At 38.9% G+C, this 26,798-nt stretch overlaps 1 protein-coding gene across 1 annotated transcript in view; it reads left to right on the top strand.

Moving 5' to 3' along the window:
• The window catches only part of LOC308191832 (uncharacterized protein), a 563,294-nt gene that overhangs the window by 437,091 nt on the left and 99,405 nt on the right, over positions 1–26,798 (top strand). Inside the window, exon 21 of the mRNA XM_080584694.1 lies at positions 25,441–25,568. Coding sequence (XP_080440820.1) covers positions 25,441–25,568 — 128 coding nt within the window. The remainder of the gene's footprint in view (positions 1–25,440; positions 25,569–26,798) is intronic.

Below are 26,798 nucleotides of genomic sequence, written 5' to 3' on the forward strand. Positions count from 1 at the left end.
GAGGATGTTCCTGGAGGTCTGTATCTCAGACCATCTAGACCAGTGAGAAGTGAAAAGACTTGCCCTACAAGGTCAGAGTCTAATCTGGTTCTCTTGAAGTCAAGCACTGCCCCAAAACAATACTTCCAAAAATGTGCTAAGTCTCCAGTCCTATGTTTCAGTGGGGGAAAAAAAAGCTCCTGCCCCTACTGTGTATATCTTTCTCTGTGTTTTTGATTTCTGCAGGATTCACATGGCTCAGTCTTGTGAAAGTTTACATTTTCTTGAAATGCTAAATGACCTGTAGGTTTTCTGACAAAGGTGATGGTGTGGTTTGTTGAAGCAGAATTCCTGGTATGTACTAGCTTTTGCCTGCAGCTTCAATTAAGTTTATCTAAACAAGTGCTCTACCAGATGGTAACTTGTAATTGTTTTGGATTATCACTGCTGAACTGCCCTTTCCTCAGGTCTGGGCAACAAAACTTCCATGGTCTTTGTTATTTTTTTTTCTTTTTTTTCTTTTTTCTTCCTGGAAATATTCAAAGACCAAATGTTGAGTACAGTGCTAGTGGCAAATGGGTATACAATGCAAAGAGTAGTAGGTTTTTTTTGTTGTTGTTGTTTTGGTTCTTGTCACTTTATGGCATGGATTTCAAGTGGTTTTCTGGAGGTCAGCTGGTTTCCTCTCAAGAAAGGAGAGGTCATCATGGATGGATGTACTGGTTAGAGCACTGCCCTTGTTCCTTGTCCATGTCACTCTGAGAGCAACATAAAATGACAAAAAGTGGCTGTAGTCTACTTATGCTGATCTGGATTAAGGGTAAACGTGGCTATTGTGTTAGATTTGTTGCTCATTAATTCAGCTTCGATTATAAAGAAGAGTTTGGTAGGAGAAAAAAACTGCATCATGCTAAAAACAAGAGGTAAGCTCTCCAGATACTGAGATTTCGAGTATATGCATAGAATCAGAGAATTAACCTCAAATATCTCAACAGTGAAGATTTTCTGATTGATAATGGAGTAAAACTGATTTATACTGGCTGAGGACCTCCACTCAAAAATGAGCCAGTGTTGGTTCGTTGCTGTTGACTGCGTATCAGAAATGAGGCTGAAAAGAAAACACATCAGTTGCAGAAAATACAGGTAACAATAATTATGTGCAATAGGGAAAAATACAACATTAGGAAAAAAATAATAAAAATGCAGTTCACAGCTCAGAAAATAGGACTGAAGAACTACCGTGTAATTAATAAAATTCACAAAGTGTCAATCAAGTAACCAATCTGGTTTGGGGCAGATTGAAAACAGAGAGGGCCAAATTCTGTCTTCAGCTGCTCATATGTGGTTTTGTCTCCAAGGCAGAATTTACTTTATAGTCTATGAATGGATAACAACAGAAAACAAGAGAAAGGATGTTTTAGTGGTAGCCACAAATGACAGACACGAGGCAAATCTGCCAGATTTAACAGAGCTTTAATTGAGAAGGCTGACCTTGCATAATAGCAGCAGACTATGCTGCCAGTCCTTGAACCTACCCTCTAATAAAAAATCATTGTTAACCGTTAGCCCTTATGAATACAGCATTGGTTTCCAGCCAGAGAATCATAAGAAGTTGATTGCCCAGACATAATGGTAGAAATTTCCAATAATACTGTGTTGCAGCAGTTTAGAGGACATAGCAACATGAGAAAGAGATGCAACTGCTTGAAGAAAAATGTATCTTGATGGCATACCCTATAAGAAGCTTGATTAGCAAAGAAATAGTTAAAAAAATGATCCGTTTTTCAGGTAGGCTAAGCACATGGATGAAGAAATATTTGTCTAGGTTCTTCTCACCCTCCAAAAGTCTAGGGCATGGGTAGATCTGAATGGAATAAGGAATAGTGGGGAAAGGCAGACTATGGGTGGGGTAGCAGAAGACAGCTTTTCTAAGATCTCTGATAAGAAAAAAATGGGATGTCTACTATGATAATTTCAGTAGTTGTTGTGGTTAATGAAAAGGATGCAACTAATGCAAAGGGCTACGTGGACATATTTTTTTTTTGGTCAAAGCACAGCAATGCAATAATGCGTATGGCATCACTTTTCATTTTGTATCATTTAGATGTTTGAAACTATGGAGGCCACAGTAATTTAGCATGTACTAACAATTTAAATTCATTGTTATTGGTGAGATTGTCAGAGGACATCAGTAAGACAAAATTTGTAGAAAGAAGTAATATCTTTTATTGGACAAATAAGTAATTGAACAATTGAAACAAGCTTTTGGGCCTGCAAACCTTCCTTTGGGTCTTCATTTGAAAATACAACCTTTAAAGGGTGATGCAAATGTGATCTTCAGGTGACTTCCTGCAAAATTGTATAAGCATTTTATTGCATTCATATAACACAGAAAGCAGCAAAACACTTTAAAGATTTTAGAGTCATTTAAGCCCCACATGAAGAATAAATACACAGTCTGGGAAGGAGACTGAAGCTTATGTTGCACTGAATTATATCTTTAACCACAGAAAAACAAAACAAAACAAAATCAAAAAACAAACAAACAAAAAAACACAAACAAAAACACCAGAAATATGGGCAGGGCTAGGAATGGGAGTAGGGTTTATGTCCCAGAAGAACTATCCTTTTCTCTACTGACTTTGGTAGAGCTCTCAACAAGCTCCAGAAAAAAAAAAGTGCCTATATTTTGGAGATGAGAGTGTGTCCTGAGACTGAAGTTCTTGTCCATATCAAGCACAAATTTCATCAGGATTCCTGGTTCAGCCACACACAAATTTAAGGACCTCAACTTGCTTATCTAGTCTAGCCTCTGTTTAAAGGTTCACTGGAAGATGTTTTTCTAATCCATGTTTAAAACATTTCTGGTAGATATTCAACAACTTCCCTATCTATAACCTGTTCTAGTGCTTGATTTGCATTACAGTTATAAAGTCCTACCTCATATCTAGCCTATTTTAATTCTTGCTAAAAATCTGTACTTTATAGGTAAATGCAGAGAACAATAGATAACCGTCAAGTTTATAATACATTTTTATAGTGAAGGAAATTAAGCAGGGTCTTATGTAGTCTCCTCTGTCAGTTCCTTCTACCTTGGTAAGTCATGTTTATAACCCTCTTATTATTTTTGTCCTCTTTGGGATCTTTCCATCTTGTTTATGTTTTTTTTTTTTTTTTCCTCAAGTGTAGTGGAGAATGGGACTAAGAACTTCAGTAAGGCTGCATCTGTACTGAGATAAGTCGAGTGTAATAATGATTGACCTTGTTGTACTCACAATGCTCCTGTTAGTATATCTCGGAAAGACACTTGCTGTTTTGGGGACATGTTGTTTACTCACGCTTAGCCCAGAGTCTGTTACAGAGCCCAGATTATTTGCCACTTATTGCACATTCTGTATTTGTGCATTCTTTCTTCCTTCCTAAATCCACTTTGCATTCTGTGTTAAATTACGTGTTATTGATTTCAAACAATTTCTTCCCTTGATCAGGACCATTACTTACTTTAAGATTTTCAACCCAGATGGTTTCAGCGAGCTAGTTCTCAACCATAGCACGGGTTTTATAGCTGGATTCTCTATTCTTTCTTGCAAGTCTTAAGTGAAGTTATTAAACAGAAGTAAGCTACAGCTAGGCCTCTATTAAAGTGCCTTCCCAAAGTGATAGCAAACCTTTTTAGACTACACAGGATAATGCACCCACCTTTGACTTGTGTAATTATGACTCTGTTTTCCTGATTCATGTAGGAGAATGCCATGACACAGTATCTCAAAAGCCTTACAGAAGTCAAATTGTATCACATCTACAGCTTCTGCACACTTCACAAAGCCAGTTTATTCTGTCAAAGAAGCTAATGAGTTTGGTCTTACGTGTTCTGCTCTTGACAAATCTGTGTTGTCTGTTTCTTTTCTGCATATTATGCTTGAAAGTCTTAAAAACTGGTTATTAATAATTTGTCCCTGTATGTTTCCAGGTGTCAGTTCAATGCCACCTTGTCTACAAATCCCCAACTTCCTCTTTTCCACTTTTAAAAGTTATTCACTTATTTGTCTCTCCTCAGGTCTTTGGGAACTCTTTATTTTCAATGAGTTCTTGAAGATAATTACTAATGGTTTGGAGATTGCTTTAGCTAGTTCCTTAAGCACTCTAGGGTGAATTTCAGTAGGCCCCGCTGACTTGAAATCATCTGACGTTTAAATACCCTGCTCTATCCCTGTTTTGCCTGTGCTTCTCTCCTCTTGTTCAAGCTAATTGTGCTAATCATTCTGAACATTTTCTGAAAAGACAGAAGCACGAGAGCACGGGAGGTATTGAAGACTTCAGCCTTCTCTGTTTCTTTCATCATTCGTCTCCTCTTTTTTTTCATCTTTATTATTATCTTTATCTAGAGCTTTACCTTTAAATTTGATCAATCTTTGATTCACTTTGTGCTGTAGCTTCTCAAAGTTTATTTCAGGCCATCTCTTGGCTTGTTCTACACATCCTCCAATGATTTACCCTGCATACATTCAAAGAACGAAGTGTTTTACGTTGTGTCTATGGTGCAAGTGGGCTTAGCATGCAATGTAGAGTTTCTCGCTGCTGCCATTGTGTAATGTGTAGAGTTTGACATAGTGGACTTACTATTATTGTTTGAAAATTATACCCCATGCTGCTAGATCTAAGATACTATCATCTAAGATCATCTGAGATAATTTTATAATTTTGGACTTTATGACTTGACCTGTTTTTTTTTTTTTCCCCCTATGCACAAAGGCAGCAAAACAGGAATATGGTGTGGGAATTCATGACTGAACTCAATGAAGTCTGTAGAGACTGACATATAATTGGGATGTTAGTGAATGGCATTATCCATCAACCTGAAATCCAGAGGAGAGGAACGCTTCCAGCTGCAACAGGGACAACTCCTTACGTATCTATACAAGAGAAAAAAAAATAAAAAAGCATGCTGATTGTGGAATCTTAAATAGCAACATCTTGAAAGTTTCCTCTTTGAAAGAGTTTTTTCAGAGGTGCTATTGGAATAGAATTTTTCTTTACCTTTAAAATGCTTAGGATAGCTTACTCTGTTGTTCGAAACCAGCTGTGGCTGTGCAGTAACTGTGCTTTGGTGAAAGATGTGCAATGGCTGGTCATTACTTCTGAAAGAATATCAGCCATGCTGCTGCATCAGGGTTTTTTCAGAGCATGTATTATGTGGTCACAGGCCCTCACTGTTTCTCTTCTGAGCGCTGAAAAGAGAGTTGCTGACCATAGCAGAGCTCACCATGCTCAATTTCCTTCTGCTGTGAACCTGTGGGAGCTAGCAGAGAAGCTTCTACTCTGACACCAATGTGTGAGGCTGCTCTGGACTTCTGACACGTGCCCTGGGGGTGTGAAATTCCTGGAAGACCTGTTTCTTTTCTAAATACGTTCAGGACCCATTGCAGCAGTAAATGTTCAAGAGTCTCTGATAACAGTAACTTTGGGACATACTTCTTTTCCCCCACATATCCTAGGCCCCCACAGTCCCAGTGGGGCCTGCAGAGAATTGACACCTGTGGTTGTCAGTCCTTTTGCTGTATAAATGGGTAAATATCAACTCAAGAGTTGATTCAAAAGATGATCACCCAGGAAGGAAGCATTATGGAGGTATTGCTCCTAGTTTTTTTTTTTTGCCTGGTGGCATTGCCTGGAGGCCTGTACCAGTGCTTAGGAGAGTCTGCATGTGCAGGTAACACAAAGAGATTTCTGCAGTGCAGGAGAAAGTTTAAGGCCCATTAAATGCACCATATTACTAACAGTGTTATTCTGTATCTGATACGCTGACAGTAAAACAAAATAGAATCCACTTTTATTTTTAAACCTGTGACAGATTAGAAGACAAATCTGTATGCAGCTATCTCAATTTGTTACCTCCATTTTGTTTTGTAAAGGCAATTTTGATTGCAGAGCTGTCCAGTGCTGTGCTATAGACTCCACTGAGACTTCATGTTGCACTGAATCAACAGGCTGTCAAGCTTTGAGAATCACCCATTCAGACAAGGCTTTCATGAAGAACTAACTATTTTCTAGCCAAGAAAATCCTGTTTCTTAGGAATCTGTAACATTCATGCATTGAAACTGAGAAAGGGGGTAGCATATACATGTCTGTCTTATATCAGCATTGCTTATGCTGTTGCAAAATAAAAATGATTGACTTAGTAATCTTTCTAAAATGTCTCTGTCTTACATGAAGTAGTTTGTGGTCACAAAGGGCTTAGGCATTAACTGGAAAATCTTATAAACTGGAGCTGCAAAAAGGCCTGCTCAGGCTCCTTGAGTGTTTTGCAGGGCACGGGTGTAATTTTCAGGCATCTGTCTTGCAAAATCCTTTTTCTGGCAAAGGGATACATTTCAGTAACTCAAACCCCAAGTTTAAATAATGATGTCTAGAGCTCTGAGGGAGTGTATCTAACTAGTCTCGTCCTATGTGGAAGGAAAGTGTGGATGCCATGTGAGATCACAGACATACACGTATGATTTGGCTTTTGCAAGGTCAGAAGCTGCTGAGGTTATCCTGAAGTCCAACTGAAAAAATATGCAGGAAAGTAACTTTTCAGTTGGGTCTGAGGTGAAATGAAAAAGTTAATAGAGAATGCTGCAATCATTGTGTGCTGTTGTCCAAAGGCTAACAATTTTGGCCTGAATTTATACCCCACACAAACTCAATTGGAAACTAAATGTTAGCAGCAGACACCCTAGGATTTGCATTTGAAGTGTTATTTTCCCTTACTTTATTTCTTCTGGAGCTTCAAGAAATAAAGTCTGGAGACTAGCACCCACCTTACTACAAATTTCTTTCAGGTAGTTGTAGAGATTTCTCCTCAGCCTCCTCTTCTCCATACAAACCAACCCCAGTACCCTCAGCTGCTCCTCAGTCAGTTTTCTAGTCCTTTCCACCAGAGCTGGGGAAGATTACTGTAGGAGGAGGCAGTTTTAGTGAAATGGTTGACACTCGCAATTCAGGGGCATCACTAAGGTAGAAAAGGGTTTCTTGGTGTTGCTGAAATATGTTCAATTATATGAATAAGATGCAGTCAGCTAATAATTTAAAGCAGGCTTACAGCAGTGGTAAACTTTATGAAACCCAGAGATGTCTTCCTACATATTTGCTTTTATTTTATTTGTTGTTCTAAAAATATCATACTTTTGTGAACAAATATATTAATAAATCTACATTAATAGTATTGAAACATCTACAGATGTTAGCTGAGTTATCACTTTGCCCCAAGTATATAATACTTTCCAGCTCTGGATTAGTTCATTCCTAGCTGGAAGAAAATAGGCAAATTAATAGGACAATGTGAAAATGCATGTTGTTCGCCACTGACCCAACTCTGCAGAAACATGCCTCTGAGATATAGTTGAAAGAAAATACTTAAATGCATAGAAAAATTGTCTTTACAGAGCTTTCTGATCTTTGTAGACCCGTTTCTCATTATGGACTTTCAGTATTGAATGAAGGATTGGAGCTTCAATTATTTGTAAACTCTACATAATTAAAGAGATGTTTTACATCACACTTGTATGTGTGTGGGAAGATGTTTTACATATTTTTCTACAATTTCTGTCTATTTTAAATAGATTCAGAAGTATTCCTAGGAGGTGGGAGCCAGGTGCAGCAGCTTCACTGTTCTGCCTAAATGAATGGCTCTAAATCTTATGTACCTCTTTGGTACTATAAAGAACAGGAGCTACGTGTCTGTGTCTGCTTGCCCTTCACTGAGCTGACTGCCATCACCCATGCCATTTAATCTTTACTTGCTCTTTCATGTGTCTTACACACAAACACACAATTTTCTGTTTGTTTGTTTGTTTTTCCTATAAACTGGCTTGTTAATTTGTATGTCAATGAGACAGAGTTTCTTATAGTGCCAGACACGTAGTCACCCATGCACACAATCCAGGTTTGGTTGCAGAGAGCTCCAGGAATTATTGCACCTTTCCCCAAAGGTCACTCTCTTCAATGTGATCTCAGTCTTGTTGACTTCCGTCAACTTCACAGCTCTTGACGAGAGTTTACAATTACCGTGTACCTGAGAGGTTTTGCTACCATCAGTGGTGCATAGTGCTAGTGTTCATATCTTCTGTTAGAAGGATCTGGAGAATGGCTCCTACCTGATAAAAAGAAAACACTGAAACAACAAGCTTTCTTTATGCAGTGTTCTTTCAGGATTCACGTAAGGAAATCTGTTAGTTAATGGGTTAAATATTTGCCCATTAGTTATTAATCCAGTTAGAAGCTTTCTAAAGGCTTGTCTCAATTTTACACTTTAAAAGAGTTAAGAAACGTGTAATAGCTAGTTAGAATGGGCTGTGTTTTGGTAGGTTGAGTAACCCAGTCAGTCTCTGAATTGAAGTAATATGATTACAGATAAATTACTATTATTCATTCAGCCATCTTTCAGGGGATTATTGATCTTGCCAAGCCTCAGAGAACGTGTTGTTCCCAGGTGCAAACACAAACTACCATGCCTGTATGGGTCACTGCAGCTCAGAGCAGAGCTAGTGCAGACATTGAGCAAAACTGCAACAAATTTGGCAAGCCTGAAATGGATGCTCTGGACTATATTCACTTCCAACAGTTCAGCTTCAAAGAGAGCAATTTGCTTGTGCAGTCAAGGTTAAATGAAGGCTATTAACTTCTGGAAAGATCATGAGAATGGGACAGGTCAAAAGAATAGTCCATTGAGAAGTATTTTTGTTTTAATAATGCTACTTCGGACTTTGGAGCAATTTAAACTAAAATCTGAACAAGCTGGAGTTTATTTATTCATTTATTGTTTTAATAATGGTGAAGGTAATACAGTGCCCTTGGGCTGGCATCTTTTGTTTTCAGTAGTTACTACTCCTGTGAAACTGATAACATGCCCCATAATGAGTGAAATTTTTTTGCATATACCTCAAGTAAATGTATACAGTGGTCTGGTAGTGGGATCACAAAATCATGGGATGGCTGAGTTAGGAAGGCACCTCTGGAGATTATCTAGTCCAACCCCCCTGCTCCAAGCAGTGTCAGATGAAGCAGGTTATTCATTACAATGTTCAGCTGGGGTTTTAATATCTCCAAGGATAGAGATTCCACAGCCTCTCTGGGCAACCTGCTCCAGTGTTTGACTGCACTCCCAGTAAAAAAGTGTTTTCTTATGTTTAAGTGGACTTTTCTGTATTTCAGTTCGTGCCCATTACATCTTTTCCTGTCACTGGATATATCACTGAGAAGTCTGGCTTCATCTCCTTTACTGCCCTGTGAGGAACTAAGATTGATATGATTCCTCCTGAGCCTTCTCCAGGCTGCTCAGCCCCAACACTCTCAAAGTCTTACCTCTCCCGTTGTTTGAGAGATATTCCAGTCCCTTCTGACACTGTGTGAGACTCACTACAGCATGTCTTTGTCTGTCTTAAACTGGGAAGACCGGAACTGGACCCAGCACTACAGATGTGTCTCACCAGTGCTGATTGGAAAGGAAGGATCACCTCTGTCAGCTTGCTGGTGATGCTTTTCCTAATGCAGTCCAGAACGCTCTTGGCTACACAACAGTCCAGAAAGTGTGGACTCATGTTCAAGTTTGTGGTCACCAGGACCCAGGCCTTTTTCTGCAAAGCTTTTATGTAGCTGGTAGGCCCCTAGCATATACTGGTATTCATGAGGTTCCTGTCAGATCGATTTCTCCAGTCTGTTGAGGTTCCTTTGAATGGCAACACAACCATCTGGTGTTTCAACCACTCCTCACTGTTCTATATCATCTGCAGCCTGCTGCTCCATCATCCAGACCATTAGTGATATTGTTAGACAATATTGACCCTAGTATCAAAACCTGAGGTACACCACTAGTGACTGGCCTTCAGCTGGACTTCGTGCTTGCTGCTAATCACAACCCTGTGAGGTCCAAAGTTCAGCCACTGACTGTCCATCTGACTGTCCACTTACCTAGCATGTGCTAGACAAGTAGATGTTGTCTATGATAGTGTTAATAGAAGACAATGTTGAAAGACTCATAGAAATGAATATAAACAACATCCACTGCTCCCCCCTCACTATCTCATTGCAGAAAGCTGTCAGGTTTATCAGACATGATTTTTCTTTCATAAATCCATGCTGGCTACTCCAGTCACTTTCTTCTCTTCATGTATTTGGAAAAGTGTTTTTCAGGATTATTTGCACCATCATCTTCCCTGGGACTGGCCTGTAGTTCTGTGGATCCTCTTGCCATTCTTGCCTTTCTTGTGCCTTCCTGATAGTGTTGGGCCTTCTGGTCCCCAGCATCATTTAGTAGCAGCATACTTTTGCTACTGATATACTTGTAGGAACCCTTCTTGTTGCCTTCACATACCTCGCCAGATTCAATTTCAGGTTGGCTTTGGGTTTTCTATCCCCATCCCTGTGTGCTTGGACAGTGTCTCCAAATTCCTCCTAATCTATACCTGCTTCCACCCTTTATATGCTTCCTCTTTATGTGTTTGTCAGTACCTCCTTGTGCATCCATGCAGGCCACCTGCTACTTCCTTTGGTTGACTTGAGTGGACTAGGCCTTGGGCGTGGAGAATGTGATCTTTGAAAATCATCCCACTCTCCTGGACCCCTTTTTCTCCAGGCTGTGTACATGGGATTCTTCCAAGCAGGTCCTGAAAAGGCCACAGTCTGCTCTCATGAAGTCCAGGGTTGTGATCCTGCTATTTACTTTGCTACTCCTGCTAAGGTTCCTGAAACTCCACTACCTCGTGGTCATTGCAGCCAAGGTTGCCCCTAGCATTCCCATCCCTGACCATCTCTTTCTTTCTTGTAAATATGAGGTCCAGCAGTTATCTGAAGAAGGCCTCATCTATTTCTTTCTGATCAGATAATCTGCAGCTGACACCTACTACAATGTTGACAGAGCACTGTTCCACTGCCTCACCACCCTCTTGTATCTAATCTAAATATACTCTCTTTTAGTTTAAAGCCATTACTCCTTGTCATATCATTCCACTCCCTGACAAAGAGTCCCTCCCCAGCTTTTCTGTAGCCCCCCGTTAGGTACTGGAAGGACACTATAAGGTCTCCCTGGAGCCTTCTCTTCTCTGGGAGAGATGATTATAGCCTTATACTGCCCAAAACCCAGCCTTAATGATTTAGTGTAAGTGGGAAAAGTGCCTTAACAATTTAGTATGTGCGTTAATAAGATAAGCAAATACAAACTTTTATCTCTTCAATTCCTGAAGTTTTAGTAGAAAAAATACTAATAAGATAGAGAATTCAACACTAGTTAAGTACTCATCAAATCACATTCTAGAGGAGATGGCAAAATTAGTTTCCTGTTTATATGATGATAAGTAAACACAAATGTATAGTTTTCCAGTTCACACGTCTTCTGTATAAAATGCCATTAGAAAGGGAATTAGGTACAGTACTTAAATAATCAAAGAAAAATAAAACATAACTCTCATTACATTGACATTCATGGAATAAGGAGCAGGATTAATATACTGCTCTTATTTAAATCCTTTAGAGAGCAATGATAGGAGAGGCTCTGGTTGCATTGGGGAAATTGCCCATAGTCCTGCACTGAAGAGCACACAGGGGTACCGCGAGGTCTGACAGCAGGACCGTATAGCCATAGCCACCCACCAGTTGTGGAGACCAGCCCTTTGCGCCCTTATCACCCAGTGAGGTGGGGAGGTGGGGATAGGGAGATGAGCTGATATGAGTATCTGATGCCAAGTGCAAGTTTTTAACCTTTTGACATTTTAGTCTCAAATAGTCACAGAAAGCAGCCGGGACTGAAAATTATTTCATTACAGTTCACATCAGACTGAATCACTATTTAAATCACTCAGCTTTTCGGCGCAGTTCCTCTGTTATTTGCCTTGTTAGCATGTGCCACTGTCAGAAATGAGATTATTTAGTGTCCTTCGGAGCACAGCACTTAAAAAGAAAGTTAACTGCGTCAACACATCGTGGCAAAAAGATTGCTTGTTTTACCATGTATTTCATCCTTTGTAGCATGTGGAAATCTCAGTGCAGATATGTTCATTGTGCAAATACTTGGATCCTTTGGGTCTTCACATAAACTAGTTTGCCTCATCTTAGAGAAGGTGTGTGTGTTTTTACAGCAGAAGTGTGGGTGTAGCAGGCTACCTAGTTTGTGATTACAGTGTGGGGTAGGTATTGCTACATGGGCTTAAATCAAGTCTCCTGATTCCAGTCTGTCCTGCAGAGAAGATGGCTGTGCATGTACTAACTTTCCAGGGATTTACTGTGCTTCTTAGCTGGGTTTTGCAGTCTGTGTTAACACTGCATGTTGTATGTTAGCTAGTACTTATTATAGATGTATGGGGGGACTTAAATCCAAGGATGCCCAGATTTGTAAGGCACCCAGAGATACATAAATATTTGAAGAAATATGTCCTGGCTGCATCTGTAGATGTATTTAGAGTATTACAGCTCTAAATAAATATATCATATTGTAAACATAATCCTTAGAGACCATAAATTAGTTCCCTCTGCAGAATTCATTGTTTCTGCCACTGTTTCCCTTTGGAATATTTGGTGAAATTGTTAAATTTTCATATTTTTCATAATTTGTTAGTTTTGCTAGCAGTGTTAACTTCCATTAGCAGCTGAATGTGTTATGGGGGTGCTAAGGATGTTAATAGAACAATGAGATTAGAAGATTCAGCAAGCCCCCTCCTTCCCATGGACTGGAGATTATTACAAAGGTAATAAGGCTTGCCTTTTCCATTATTTCATATCATTTTTACTGACATCAATTTAAGTATGGCAGCCAGAACACTGGGCAGAAATGCAGGGTGTGTTAGATATGCTCTTAGCTCTGTCACTAGCTATACCTGATAAAACTGGGTAGGCCACTATCTCTCTCCAAGCTCCATTTTTCCACCAGTAAAACCACTTTCACAAACTGTTGAACTCTGTGACACTGCTAAATATGTTTTGAAACAGATGAGGAAAACACAGAAAACTGCTCTGTAAAGGACTTTGAAACGTGTTAAGCAGCACCTAGACAGCATTATATTTGTTCCTGTGGCTTCTAAAAACTTACTGGATTCTGATTTTCCAATTTTATTTATTTATTTATTTTCTGGCTATGTCTCATTTTGAAATGGGTTGTTGCTTTTGTCACCTTGGGGCTGACTTTCTTATAAAACAACAGATGAAGACAGTGACCCTGTACAGTCGGGTGTCTCAGACGTAATAATCCGTGGTGATGCGGAGTATGTCTGAAAGAAATGTTCCTCCATTCTACCATTCTCTGCTCTAAGGGTCTCTGGAGTTCTTTCTGTAAATTAGAAGGACCAGAAAGCCATTGAGGTCACACTGTTGTACTGTTTTTGCTAGTTACACGGTAAAGTTAAAGACTATATCAGTTACATTAAACTTGATAAATTGTCCAAGGTGAGCTCACAGAACTGTTTTGCAAAGCCATGAGGCCTGTGCTAAGAAATAAAGACCAGCTGTGGAGCTTTAAAACTCTTGATCTATTGTCTTTTCTGATTACTTAGTTTAATAGAATCGGAGTTGGGCAGCGATGATTCAAAAGGTCAAGGCTTCATCAAGGGCTGTGTGACATTGATCTGGACAGTAGGACATGCTTAAATTATTTTTATTTCTACCAATTTCCTTTTCTCTTTAAATAATAATTTTGAAAGTTTTATTTTTTTCTAATTCAAATGCTGACTCCAATAGCGAAAGACATCACATAGCCTGGTGACAAGGCGTTTGCTTGGGAAATGTAACATCTTTTTGCATTCCTTGCTCCAGTAGATACAGGTACCACACTTTGTGGTAGTTCTGGCAGTCCTGTAGGAGCTGGTGTTTGGGCTCAAACACCATCAGCTCATCAGCTGAAAAGAAGATTTCAGTCTGAATCCACTTCATCCTGGACAAACATTACAAGTATTTATTCTCCCCAACCCCACAGCTTTTTTTCCTTCCCTCCATCTCTCATTTGTCTTTTTTTTTTTTTCTTTTTTTTCCCCCATGGATTAAAAGAATTTGGCAAATACAAATCAAAATTTACAAATACTTCTTAGTGCTTTGAAACAGCTATTTTTCTTTTAAAGTTCAATGAAAAAATATTTGAATAAAATGTCAAATTCTCAAGGGGTGATAGAGCACAGATGATAAAAATGTAAAGTCAGCATTGACAGATACTGAAAGAAAGGTGAGGTTATAAATGCTCTTGACATGATGTTGGGGATAGGTCAAAATAGTTTAGGCTATGCTTTGCAGAAGGCAAGGGGACTTTTAATTTACCTTACGCTTGTGCTGCAGCAGATGTGGGCTCTGCACAGATCATTCCTTCTTGTTTCTCTCTCTTTCTACTGCCTTGACAAAATGTAGTTGGTGTCATGACTGGGATGCTTGGTGCTCTCATTGCTGCAAAGTCAGGGCAGGGCTGTCAGGAGTACAGAGGGATTCGTATACAAAAAATTTCTTTTCAGTGTTACAGCTTCTCATCTTGAGCTGACATTACATACTGCAGTCATTGCTGTTGCTGTTAGAAGTTACCACAGTGCTGGTAGCAGCTGCAGCATTTTCTGGATGAGAAAGCCTCCGTGTTTGCTTTTTTGTAAACGAGTGCCAGTGAGTCCATATTCTTAACATGCTCCCATGTTAGCAACACTGTCCCGTGTGCTGCTAAAAGCACACGGAATAAAAAACAGAGGAGGGCTGGAAAGATTCTCAAACTTACTGACATTCATGATAAGTAGTTTTATATAGCTGCCTTATTTTTAGAAAAATAAAGAGGAGAAAGTTTTAGAAAGTGGATTCTAGAACCTGTCAAAAGCTGGAAGATGCAAAACTACCCCCCTGAATAGGCAGCATTTTTTTTTCCTCTGCTTGAATCTGAATCTACTTCATTCTGACAAAGTATCATAATTTATTGGTCCTCCCATGATGCACCCCAGCTCCTCTTTCCCTTTCCCTCCTTAACGCATTGGTCTTTTTTTTTTTTTTTCTTTTCCTTACTGTAATATGCTGACAAATGAGAATCAGAATTCACAGTTATCTCTTGGTACATTTAATATATGGAGCTTTAAAAGTAGTCTGAATGGGAAGGAATAACAATATGTGCCTTTAAAGATCGCTGCTAGCAGGAATTCAATGACACACAGTAGAGATGAGGAAGGATCTGTTGACAGTTTGACAGACCCTCATAAATCCTAAGAAGAAAACTTTGGGAATATGGTAAAGAACTTGGAGACATAAACAGTGGTAAAACTGTGTATTTGAGCTGAAGCTGGCATGTAAGGTATCTCTGGATGCTCCTGCTGAGTGATCATTAGTTTTATGCCATGGAGGGTCTCTCTCATCTAGTTGATGAAGTCTTATAAGCTTGCTTTTTTAAAGTAGGATGTTCAAGAGAAAGCATAGTACATAGACTGACACTGAAAACTGAATTCATCTTTATTAGATTTCAGACAAGGATCTAGATCTGAATTAGAGGGGATGTTGATTTAAAAATCTCCCCTCTTTTACTTTAAAACCCCTTGTCCTATTATCTTCATGAGTAAAAAGTTGCTCTCCATCCTTTTTATAAGCCCCCTTCAAGTACCGAAAGGCTGCAGTGAGGTCTCCCCACAGCCTTCTCTTCTTCAGGCTGAACAGCCCCTGCTCTCTCAGCCTTTCTTCATGGGAGAGGTGCTCCAGCCTTCTGATCAACTTTGTGGCCCTCCTCTGCACATGTTCTAAAGATCAACATCGTTCTTGTGCTGGGAGCCCCAGACCTGGATGCAGTGCTCCAAATGGGGCCTTGCAAGGGCAGAGCAGAGGGGAACAATCACCTCCCTCGACCTGTTGATGCAGCCCAGGGTGCAGTTGGCCTTCTGGGCTACAAGTGCACACTGCCGGCTCATGCTGAGCCTTTTGCCCACCAGAACCCTCATGTCCTTCTCTGCAGGGCTGCTCTCAATGAGTTCTTCTTTGCAGTCTGTACTCATGTCTGGGATTGCCCTGACCTAGGTGCAGCACCTTGCACTTGGACTTGTTGAACCTCATGCGGTTCACATGGGCCCAGTTACCTAGCTTGTCCAGGGATGCCCTCTTACCTGCTTGACAGTATAGCTGTGATATATTGCTTCAGTGTATAAGGTATGCTTTAGAAGGGGTTGCTAAAAAGGCATTCCTAAACAGTTTGAGTGGCACAGTTAGAGCTTAGCAGTTCCTTCTGTTCACCTACTTGGAGTTGGGAAGAGTATGTCTTTTTTTTGGTAGACCTTACATTTAATAAATAAATGACCTTGATCTCTTGATTTGAGGATCATCCAGGCTTATGAACAGCATGTGACTTATGAGCTGTTTAAGGTTTTCTCTTCAGAGTTTGACTATTGGCAAACACATTGTTGAAGGCTTCTTGCAATGTCAGACCTCTCCTACAAAATGCCACACACATTATAACATTCACTGAATGATGATGCCCTCAGACATGCAATTCTCCATCTGAAGTGGTATCATGATGTTAGCTAAGGTTGGCTACACTATTTCATTCTGTGTGCTCATTTAATGACATTTAAAGATAACTTATACTTACAACAAACTATGAGATATTGTGTTAACATGTGGTTGCTTAACACAAATGGGTTTGGATATATATAATTCTCCAGAAATGTTCATTTCTGAGTCTAAAAGTCTTATGTTATATATGGGTGCCAAAAATCAGACACCAGGTCCTTATTCTTTTGTCATCTATATAATAACTTGTTTCTTGCCAGGGCAACACACCTTACAAGCAAGATAACATCCCTATTATCCAAAGTACAGATTCTTGAAGTCCATGAATTTCATTGTGCTGCTAGGAATTCATATCTATAGTACTTCGATTTAATGGCTGCAAACTTCTTCTCTTACAGATACTGAACATACTCATGTATTTTCTGAGAAAGCAATTTAAATTGTTTGCATGAGATGAACATACAGGAGACAATAAAACTATCTATTCTAATATTCCATAAGGAGAAAGCATGTGGCACACTTTATTGTAGTCTAGTAGAAAGACAAATGCTTAAAGGAAAAAATAGTTTCTACAGGAAACCGTGAATAATAGGGAAAGTGCTCCACATGAATTAAATCAAGTTTAGGATATGGAAACATTCTTGTCAGGAAAGTATTAGATTGTTCAGAACTTTTCTTACATTTTTGCCTTTCTTGCTGATAATCTAATTTTTCAAGAACTTCTTGTGTCTTTACTGTCAAAATCAGGTCCAAGAACAAAAATGCTAACAAAAAAATCAAACTTATTCTGTTGATGAAATACTTCAAATGATGAATGTCAGAGGGCAAATGACTCAATTGACTAGGTATTTCTTGCACATCTACCTTGACCTTGAGAATTCATACATGATGCAAAGTTGGTTAGATACTGTACTTTTAGCTTATATGTGAAAATAGCTCATTTTTTCTGAAAAAAATCATCCTTAAAATTCAATGACTAACAGTTGTGTGATGCTATTTTGAAAGGGGGGGATTGGGGTGGATGAAGGGTATTAAATGTGGGCTACTAGAAGCTGTGGCTTCCTAAAAAGTATGCTAAAGAATTTACCCTCTCTCTTCTTAAAATGTATTTCCTAATGTAGAATATGGTGTAGATTTTTTCCCCATGTTGTTATTCACATTTACAGACAATATTGCTAGATATGCTTTGTTTTTCCAACATTTCTGAAAGTTCTCCAGAGTTCCCCTGTTCCTCCAAGAATAGCACTGCAAAACTCTGGTAATCCAACTGTTTAAGTTAGGTAGCCAGACTAGAGATTTTGAATGCTGAAAATCTAGAATCTAAAAAGGCCAACTCCCCTTTGCATTATGAATGATTCTGTAGACTTCTTTAGAACCCAATGTGGGACCATGGAAGTGAAATACTAGCCTTTTCTTTGTGATATTTTAGTAGCCATCATAAAATAAAGATCTGTTACTAAAAGAAAAAAAAAAAGAGAGACAGAAACAGAGAGAAAGGAAATAAGTGTCTAGGGATATCTAGAGATATCCTCTCTCCCCTGTTTCTTTTAAGCCATCCCCACCATTCTTTAATAACATGGAGGGTGGAACAAGACACAATCTTTTAAGTCTCCTGTGAATTGAGCTGCTCAAGGAGCTTAAAGAAAAGTCCAGTACCAATTAATTCCAACTGTCTTAGCGTCTTAGCATTTAATGCAATCCCTGAGTGTGTGGGGTCATGCATAGATGTTTGTATTCCAGTCTTAGAGGCAACAACACTGCGCCAAGTAGAAAATAGGATAAGGGAAATTGAATGCATTATTTCTTATGCCTGTTTACAATTTCACCACACATAGTACATTGCCTTTCCTGACACTGAATGCCTTTAAAATGTGAATAATCCAGTAAAGCCCATTTGTCTACCATTGCTTGAAACATCTCCTTTACAAGACGGTCATTTTAAGCCTGTCAGGTCTGCTATCAGCTCAGCTGGCATTAATCATGTCATTGAATGCTGTTTCCTCATCTTTGCTGAACTACAAAGTGTTTGGAGCCTCATGGATGGCTAGTCAATGTTTATGAGGTTTGGGAAATAAAACTAAGTAACTTAGTCTGCAGATATTGAGAAGTCTGCAGGAGAAATCATTTTAGGAAAGGGTAGCAATTGTATGAAATTGTTTTGGTTGCTTAAGCAGACATATATTATGCAAACAGACTGTTTTAAAATTGCTTAACCTTTTCTTCTTTAAATGCATAAAATGCATGCACAGTTGTTTATGAATCTTTTTCTCTGATAAACACTTTCTTCTGAGCTGAAGGAGCATTAATAGTAATCAATTCTTTATTTTCATCAGCTTCTAAGCAATAGATAAGACTTGACTTTGTGTGCTTGGGATAGATCCTTAGACAGTTTATGTTACCATGGCTCTTCAGTTTAGCAGTTAACATTTGTGCTATATTAACATTAATTCTCTGCCTTCCTCACCATGCAGTTCCCAATACATTGGCTAGAAAAGCATAAATAGATGTGGTTTAGAGAGGTGCATTTCACCTCCTAGGATGGCACCTGAGCTTGTAGTGAGCCACATCTGTATTAAGGCAGTTTATTTGTAAAAATGCCATCTAAGCTAGAGGAGGAGGTGATGACATCTGCCAGGATGGCTGGTGTTTCTGTATGACTTCTTTTAAATGTGGTAAAAGCCAGGGAAGGGAAAGGAGGAAAAAAATTGGAACTGAGTAACTCATACGGCTAGATCTGGATTCCAGAGGAAAACATGTCCCTTTCATGGCAGACCCTTCCCCATGAAAACAATGCACAAATGTAGGACTCGGTCTTTGGCCTGGTACTATGAGGCACTTATATACATATGAGATGACATAAACTTGGCTCAGCTTGCACATTGTCTTCAATTAATTTCCAGGGTTTATTTGCATATCTGTATCTCTATGAACCTTTGTCTTTTTTTTTTTTTTTACATTTTATAAAAGGTTACTTGCTTTAACTCATGTTTTCATCTTGTTAGTGTTAAAAGTGATTTTGAGGTAACAGACAAAAACAATCATAAGCATCCCTTTTGGCAGCAGTGATTCTTACAGCTGAGCTATGTGAACATATTTGCGGTTCTAGGAATTGCTCTAGAGCATTCAGAATAACTGATAAAGTAGGTGTTATCATCCAGACCTGCTTGGGAGATAGTGGCATGGGGGTCTGTAGACTGAGAGAAGTGATTATTCTTCTCCGCTTGGCATTGGTGATAACACATTTGGAAAAGTGCTTCCACTATGAGAGATGTTGATGAACCAGTAATGTAATATAATGTACATAAAAGCAAAAGACGGCTAGGAGATCACATTATAAATGAGAAAAGCTAAAGAGGGTGATGGGGGAAGACAGCTAGACACCTCTCAGAGGTGTACCACAAAGAAAGAGGAGTCTTAAGTGGAAACAAAGGAAATTCTGATTTTAGATTAAGGAAAAAGAAAATTTACCATGAGAGTGGTTCAGCACTGAAAAAGGTTGTCCAGAGATGCTGTGGGATTTACAGCTTTAGAGAGTTTCCATATTCAACTAGAGAAGGTCCTGAGTGACCTGTGCTACCTTGGAAATTAACCCTGGTTTGGGCAGGGGGTTGCTCTAGGTGACCTGGTTCTGGCCAGCCTGCATTATTCTGGTGTTCCTTACATTGACCAGATCTATTGAGAAAATTTTCCCTGCAAGTTGGTCCAGGAGCAATTCTAGTCCTGATGTACAGGTGAATGCAGGAGTTCTTTACAAGTACTTTGCCAGGGCATCTCTCTCATTTATTTTACGTTCTTTTGATTTCTGAAATGACATAAGAAAAGAAAGGTGTGCAAGCAGCTACAGCGCTTCAAATTTCTACAGATAGAGCATAATGTATCTTGACCTATTCCTATTTATTTCCACCTAGGCTCAGATGTTCCTTACATTAAATTGACAATGTTTAAGCGAACTGTTCAGTGAATGGTATAATTATGAGGCGCTCCCAGGTTCACAGTGACTTTCCTTGCCTGTACACCATTATGTAGTTAAAAGCCAGCTCAGCTTGCTTCTAACAGCTTGCTATCTATCTGCTGAACAAGCCACATGCAGGTTGATTCAGAAAGAGTAAAGCAGAAAAACTGAGAGAGCAGGAAAATCTCTAATATGATACGGAAACGTATTTTTCAGCTCCTGCTGTTCTTTGTTGTTACTCTTTTCCAGTGTATTCACTTACCTTGCTGCCTGAAGTTTGACATTTTTAATTTATCCATTAGCTGTGATTAAGATCATGCTACACGCATGAGGAATGACTTTGCTTGCCGAGAAGCTTTCCTGAGATATTACAGCTCTAGCAAGGGGCCATACCTCACTGGAGTCAAGTTTAATAATCTCTAAAATGTTCATTTAGAAAAACCTGCAAGTTTAATTCCAGCTCTTTCCTTATAAATCAAACAGTATTTGTTATGTGTATAGCCATGCAATGTAATTATTTCATTACTAGAAACATGGTGCACTAGAAGTCTTACAGTACGACAACACAGTAGTGCAAATTGTATGAAGTTTTGCATGTAGTTCTTGCTCTCATCATAAAGACAACTTTACACTTTTTTTTTGAGAAGTGAGTGATGCAAAGGTTTTATGAGACAGGTAAATTTTTCACAATCAAAATTAGGAAAAAGATAATAGGTTATATATATAAAATATAAAAGAGTCATGGGAACAACCTTAAAAGGGGCATGAACCATACATATGAAACAAAGAATCTATTCAAAGTACAATTAATGGTCTAATGTTTTACAAATTATCAAATGAATACAGAAAACCTCATTAATAATTCAGTTAAATTGTTATGCAAAGACCTCACTTCTGTCTACCCCTGTTTCCTAATGTTGTGCTCACCGTACCAGTGTTGCTCTGAATCCTACAGTCAACATTTTCTGCCTGGCTCCAGCAGAGCAGCAGTGGGCTGTGGCAAGTCAGGGACTTGTCGAGGTCTTCACCAGGAGATGTATGACAAGTGTTGTGGAGACCTCCTTGGTCTAGAGTCTACTTGGGTTTATTTTTTATACAATTTTCATCATAGTTTGCTTTCTTATCACTGGTTTCCCACTCAAGTTTGAAAATCACACTCTAGCATCAACTAGCATAAAAGGGGTATTGTTTCTTATGAAGTGGCAACCTGGGTTTGTCAGGCCTTTGCCAAACAGTATTACTGTATTTGCAGAATTTAAGATAACACAGATTATGTAATAATCACTTGAACCAGTAGACAACTGCTAAAAGCTGTTAAAGCCAGACAAGGCCAAGGCAGTCCTGGACAACTGCAGAGACCCCACACTGTCAAATCAATACAAAACCTGTGGCCTTTTATTATTCGTGGCAAAAATCACATTTACTAGGTTATGAGGGAGGGGGCAGTGCTTTTACAGTTGGCCATATGCCATTATGCAGTGAAAGCTGATTTATCACTCCATGTGGAGAAAGGAGAATGTGAATACAGCTACCCCTGGAGCAGAATATTACAGACATGTATAAGTGTGATAGCATAAGCTGCACTGTTTTAACACAATAGACATTTGAGATGTAATGCTTTCTGTGCCAGAATATATGTCCTGATAACCTCAGTAGGGCTGATGAACAAGAGTTAAAAATAACGTGTACTTTTTATTGCGTATTTTTGAAATCCTTAATTAGTTTATTTTCTGAACTTGAACTTACTGCAGCATTTCTGAGAATCAAACTTTATTCATACTATGTAACACAATATAACCCAATTCAATGTCCTAGTATCGTCACTGCATTTTTTACACTTTAAAAGCAGGATTGTGCCTGACCCCTTGCATTTGTACTGCAGGTGGGAAGAAAAGATACAGAGATTGTGTTATCACTTGTACCACTATGTAATATTCAAATATATTATGGGGTTTAACCGTCTCTTAAAAGAAGAATTTTGTGGTGGTGGTCATGGCGGACTGTGAAAATGAATGGCTAAACACCACCATCAGTCATAGAATCACAGAATCATAAAATCACAAAATCATGAAATCACAGAATCATTAAGGTTGGAAAAGACCTCCAAGATCATCTGGTCCAACCATCCCCCCTACCGCCAGTGTCACCAATTATACCATGTCCCTAAACAGCACGTTCAGCCTTTCCTTAAACATCCCTAAGGACAGTGATTCCATCACCTCCCTGGACAACCTGTTAAGATCATCAAGATAAGCGAGATCATCAAGCTTGAAAAACATGGCAATGGGTACCACAATATTCTGGCAAATCTGGGAAGCCTTTGGGATAACTTCTGCTCAACTCAGCTGTGACTGTGACTATGGTCTAAACTGCTCTCGGTGGCTAAAAATATTCCTTAAGCTGGTGGGGACAGTCCGTTTCGTGTGACCAGAGTTCTCTTTGCCCCTTAATCTCTGTCTGCTTTGCATCACCTGCACCTGCTGTTATTTTACCATCTTACACTACGGCAGGCCACCTGCATCCTTTTTCTGCTTTTTCTGACATTCTGGCAGTCATTTTTTTGGTGTTGTATATAAGACCTTGCTCCATTATAGTCACAGGAGCATAGTTATTGAGATCATGTGTCATATTTGTTATCTACTTACATTGATTATGTCCTCAGCAATCTAGCAAAATTTTTATCTGGTCTGGAGTGTTTTAACTTGTTTCTGATACCAAACAGTTCACGAATGATAGCTGACCAAATCAAAATTATCAGATCTTCCAGCAATCACTTTCCAAATACACTAATATGTTTTCTTCTGTCATTAAGGGCATGATCAAGAATTTATTTTCTAGCCATATAGCTGACCTTCTGCTGTTTATTGAATTCAGAATGCAAATGCCCTCATCTACTTTTTTTTTTTTTTTTTTTTTTCCCTTTAGAAAAGGAAGTAAGTGAACATTCTGTATCTAGAGGTCTTTTATCAAGTACTAAAAATTTAAGCTATAATTTTTGGCTAGGTGTTTTTTACATTGAGTACTGAAAATGATTAAAGAAGTACTATCATGAGTGTTATGTATTTATACAAATTAAGCAGATGCTGAATGAACATATGTAATGTACAAAAGGCAAATCAGGTGAGCATGAAAGCTGGAGTTAGCTTCCACACTGCTATAGCTCTGCAACTATGGTTTTGCCCTACTCTCCCATATAATTTCTATACTCTGCAAAAAGATGAAATTTGCAGTTTGCCCCATTATGATCTGACTCATACCGTTTCAGAAAAGTGTTTAGAAGTAAATATTTCTGTCATTTGAAGGAATTTCTTTACAACTATCTAGGTAAATTACTCTGTTCACATTGACTTACAGACTGGCAACATAAGTACACAACAACAGTGCAAGTCATCCCCGTTAAATGTGCTAATGTGTCTTTTGTGAAGGTGGCACAGGGGTTTAAATTTAAGCGAAATGCATTCCTTGGCTCTGTCACCAAGAGGTATAAAATGACGCAGAAAATGTGGCAGTTAAATTAGGAAAAAATAGGAGATAATGCTTTTATCTTATCTACCTGAAGGATGTAGCAATGGATGAAGAGGAAGGGTTTGACAATGGGTCTGAAGAAGGAAATAATGAGAGGAAATTATTAAGAAGAGAAATTTAGATTGAATATTAGGGAACTCGTCCAGACAGTGAAATCTGTTACAACCCGGAATTGTCTCCCAATGGAAGACGTCAAAACTTAATTGCTTTGGGCATTTTTAACAAGTCTTGTCAAATTGCATGGAAGAAATGTACAGAAAAATCAAGGACTTGCAGAGGAGTACACTAGGTGATATGCTAGGCTTTGCCACCTCTTATTCTTCTGATTCTTTAACTGCCAGAAGGAGTGGCACTAATTATAGCGGCAGTTTTTGTTGGGAGGGAGACTTGTTGTCTAAGAGCTCAGCTGTATGACAGCGTTGGTCTGAAACAGCCTTCAAACATGGAAGTTCAGAATGAAGAAACTAATGCTCTATTGAGGGTATTGTGCTGAAACTTGTAGTCAATTCACTTGGATGTTGAAACTTCTGTTAGGTGACCACATAAATGGTCATGATGAAGTGTTCATTGGACTGGAAAAAAAAAAAGGAAAGTAATTGGATTGCAAGGCACAAGAGATGTGTGCTTGCTTGCCTGTAAAACAAGAAGATGCTGCTGTGGGCTTTGGAGAGGAGGACAAGGATGAGGACGAGGGGAGGATGTCCTCATTTGCCCTGAGGTACAGGTGGAAGTCTGGTATTATGTATTGCTTTATAGCTTTTCTCCTTGCAGTAGGCAAAATCAGAGTGGGAAGGCAATAAATTACTGACATTCCAGATAAGATCATCTCTCCTGTCTGTGGAACTGTTAAGTAAAATTAATAAAGAAAAGGTTAAAAGTTGAATTTTGCCCTTCTCCACCAGACCACAAAGATACCTAGGATACAGGACTGTAAACACAAAGAAAATAAGCTCTGAAAACTGTATATATTCATATTAGTTGTGGTGCAGATTTTTTGCATGGTCACATTTAAATCCTATTAACTGAAATACAATGTAAACTCATTTGTATTAATGTATGCCAGTGTGCAGGCATATAAGCATGCCAGAGAACATGTACTGAGAGCACTGCAACTTCTTGTCGAATTATCTGGCACAGACATCAAAGAAAAAAGTCAAAGACATTGACCCAAGACAGATGAGAGAGTTGTTGTCGTCCCAGGAAGTGAATCCACTGGGACTGCGGTATCCGTCAGTCATGGTCCTCAGTAGGTGTGTGGCTAGAGCTCAGCTCTTCTTTAGGTTGTATATTGGTTTGTCTGAAGGTCCAGTGTATCTTCTATTTGTTTGCTAGTGAACTGCGTGAATGTTTGATGAAAACAAGCCTGGAAACTGGGGGAAAGGAAAGGGAGTTGGGTCTAAGTGTGAAAGATTGTTTCACACTGAGAGTGAGGTGCCACTGTGCCTAATTTACCTGCAGGTGTAACAGGCAGAGTAAAATTTACTTGTGCTTGCTGTTCTGTGTTTTTGTGCAGGCAGCACTGTCCTTGTGCTTTGGCCTATTTCACCTTTACCTGTCTCCATTCTGGGCACAACAGTGGTCTGTGGAATACACAGGAGGAGCATTACAGGCCATGATTTGTCGTTGCGGCCTGTATCGAAGGTAAGGAGCCTTTTTTGCATACTTCCACTTAAAGACTACCCACAGTTTTTCTTAGCGCTGTAGATCTGCCTGTCATACATTGCTCTGATTGCTGCCATCTGTTAAGGAGATTCATTTGTGGTCTCTGTTTCTAAAGTTACCATGAAAGGTCTCTGGATCAGGGACCATAATTTTATTATGTGTTAGTAAAGCATCCAGTATGACGAGAGTCCAATTCCATTTGAGATCAAGAGTTAGTATTACATTTTCAGTTATGTCTGTTATTGTTATTCATTGTAAACCAACTCCTTTTCCTATTCTGCCCAGTGGGCTTCTCATTGTCTTGAATGGGAGCAGGATTAACTCCTGTCAGACTACGTGAAAAGTCTCTGTATTTTCATCAGATATAGTACTGCATTGTACATGTACATGTACACTCTTTTAGTGTGATGAAATTACAAAGCTCAACTGTTCGTTGAGTTTAGTACATGTTACAAACACCTATACATTGACCTATGGAAAAATTTTGATGTGTCACTGGTCAGACTGATTTCGTAGAGCTCTTAAAAATGGTGGCAGAAAGGTGGGCAGTGTATGTGACAATACATTCTATAAATTACAACAATAAATTTTAATTAGAAAAGACTAAGATACATCTTCTGAGGAATAAAATGCTACTCAGAGAAAGTGGCAATAAAAGTAAATGGCTTATTGGTCTTCTGCCTTCACTTTTGGAAAGGCTGAGGGGGATGGCACACTTCAAATATTCTCCATCAATTCAACTTCTCCATTATAGATATGCTGAGCAAAGAAATATTGACCTTAACAGCACTGTGAATTTAAGATAAGATCTGACAGTATTAACAAGAGTAAGGCTTTATGGTCTCCTCTAGCCTAATAAGTATCATCTGAGGATATTCAAAAAAATCAGATATATTTAGATTTCAACGTGAAAAATCCAGACTAAACTTAACAAAGTCCATGAGGTACAAGCTTTTTGAATTCCTGCTTGTAAGTGACTGATTTCAAGGTAATTATTTTCATTTTTTTTTTCTTCCATATTGCTTCAAATGATTTTCCTTTAGTTAAAAAAGAAACACACAATGGCAGATTATATAATGCATCTCTTCATTAAGCTTTAGCCACAACTGTTCAACCATGGGCAAGTTATTTGAAATATATGTACCTAAGTATGTGTGTTACTCATGCAAATATTTATAAGAGGAGAGGTGGTATATGGATGCTGGCTGA

Source organism: Anser brachyrhynchus, assembly GCF_964034855.1.
Source record: "Anser brachyrhynchus genome assembly, chromosome: 3".
NCBI classification, from domain to species: domain Eukaryota; kingdom Metazoa; phylum Chordata; class Aves; order Anseriformes; family Anatidae; genus Anser; species Anser brachyrhynchus.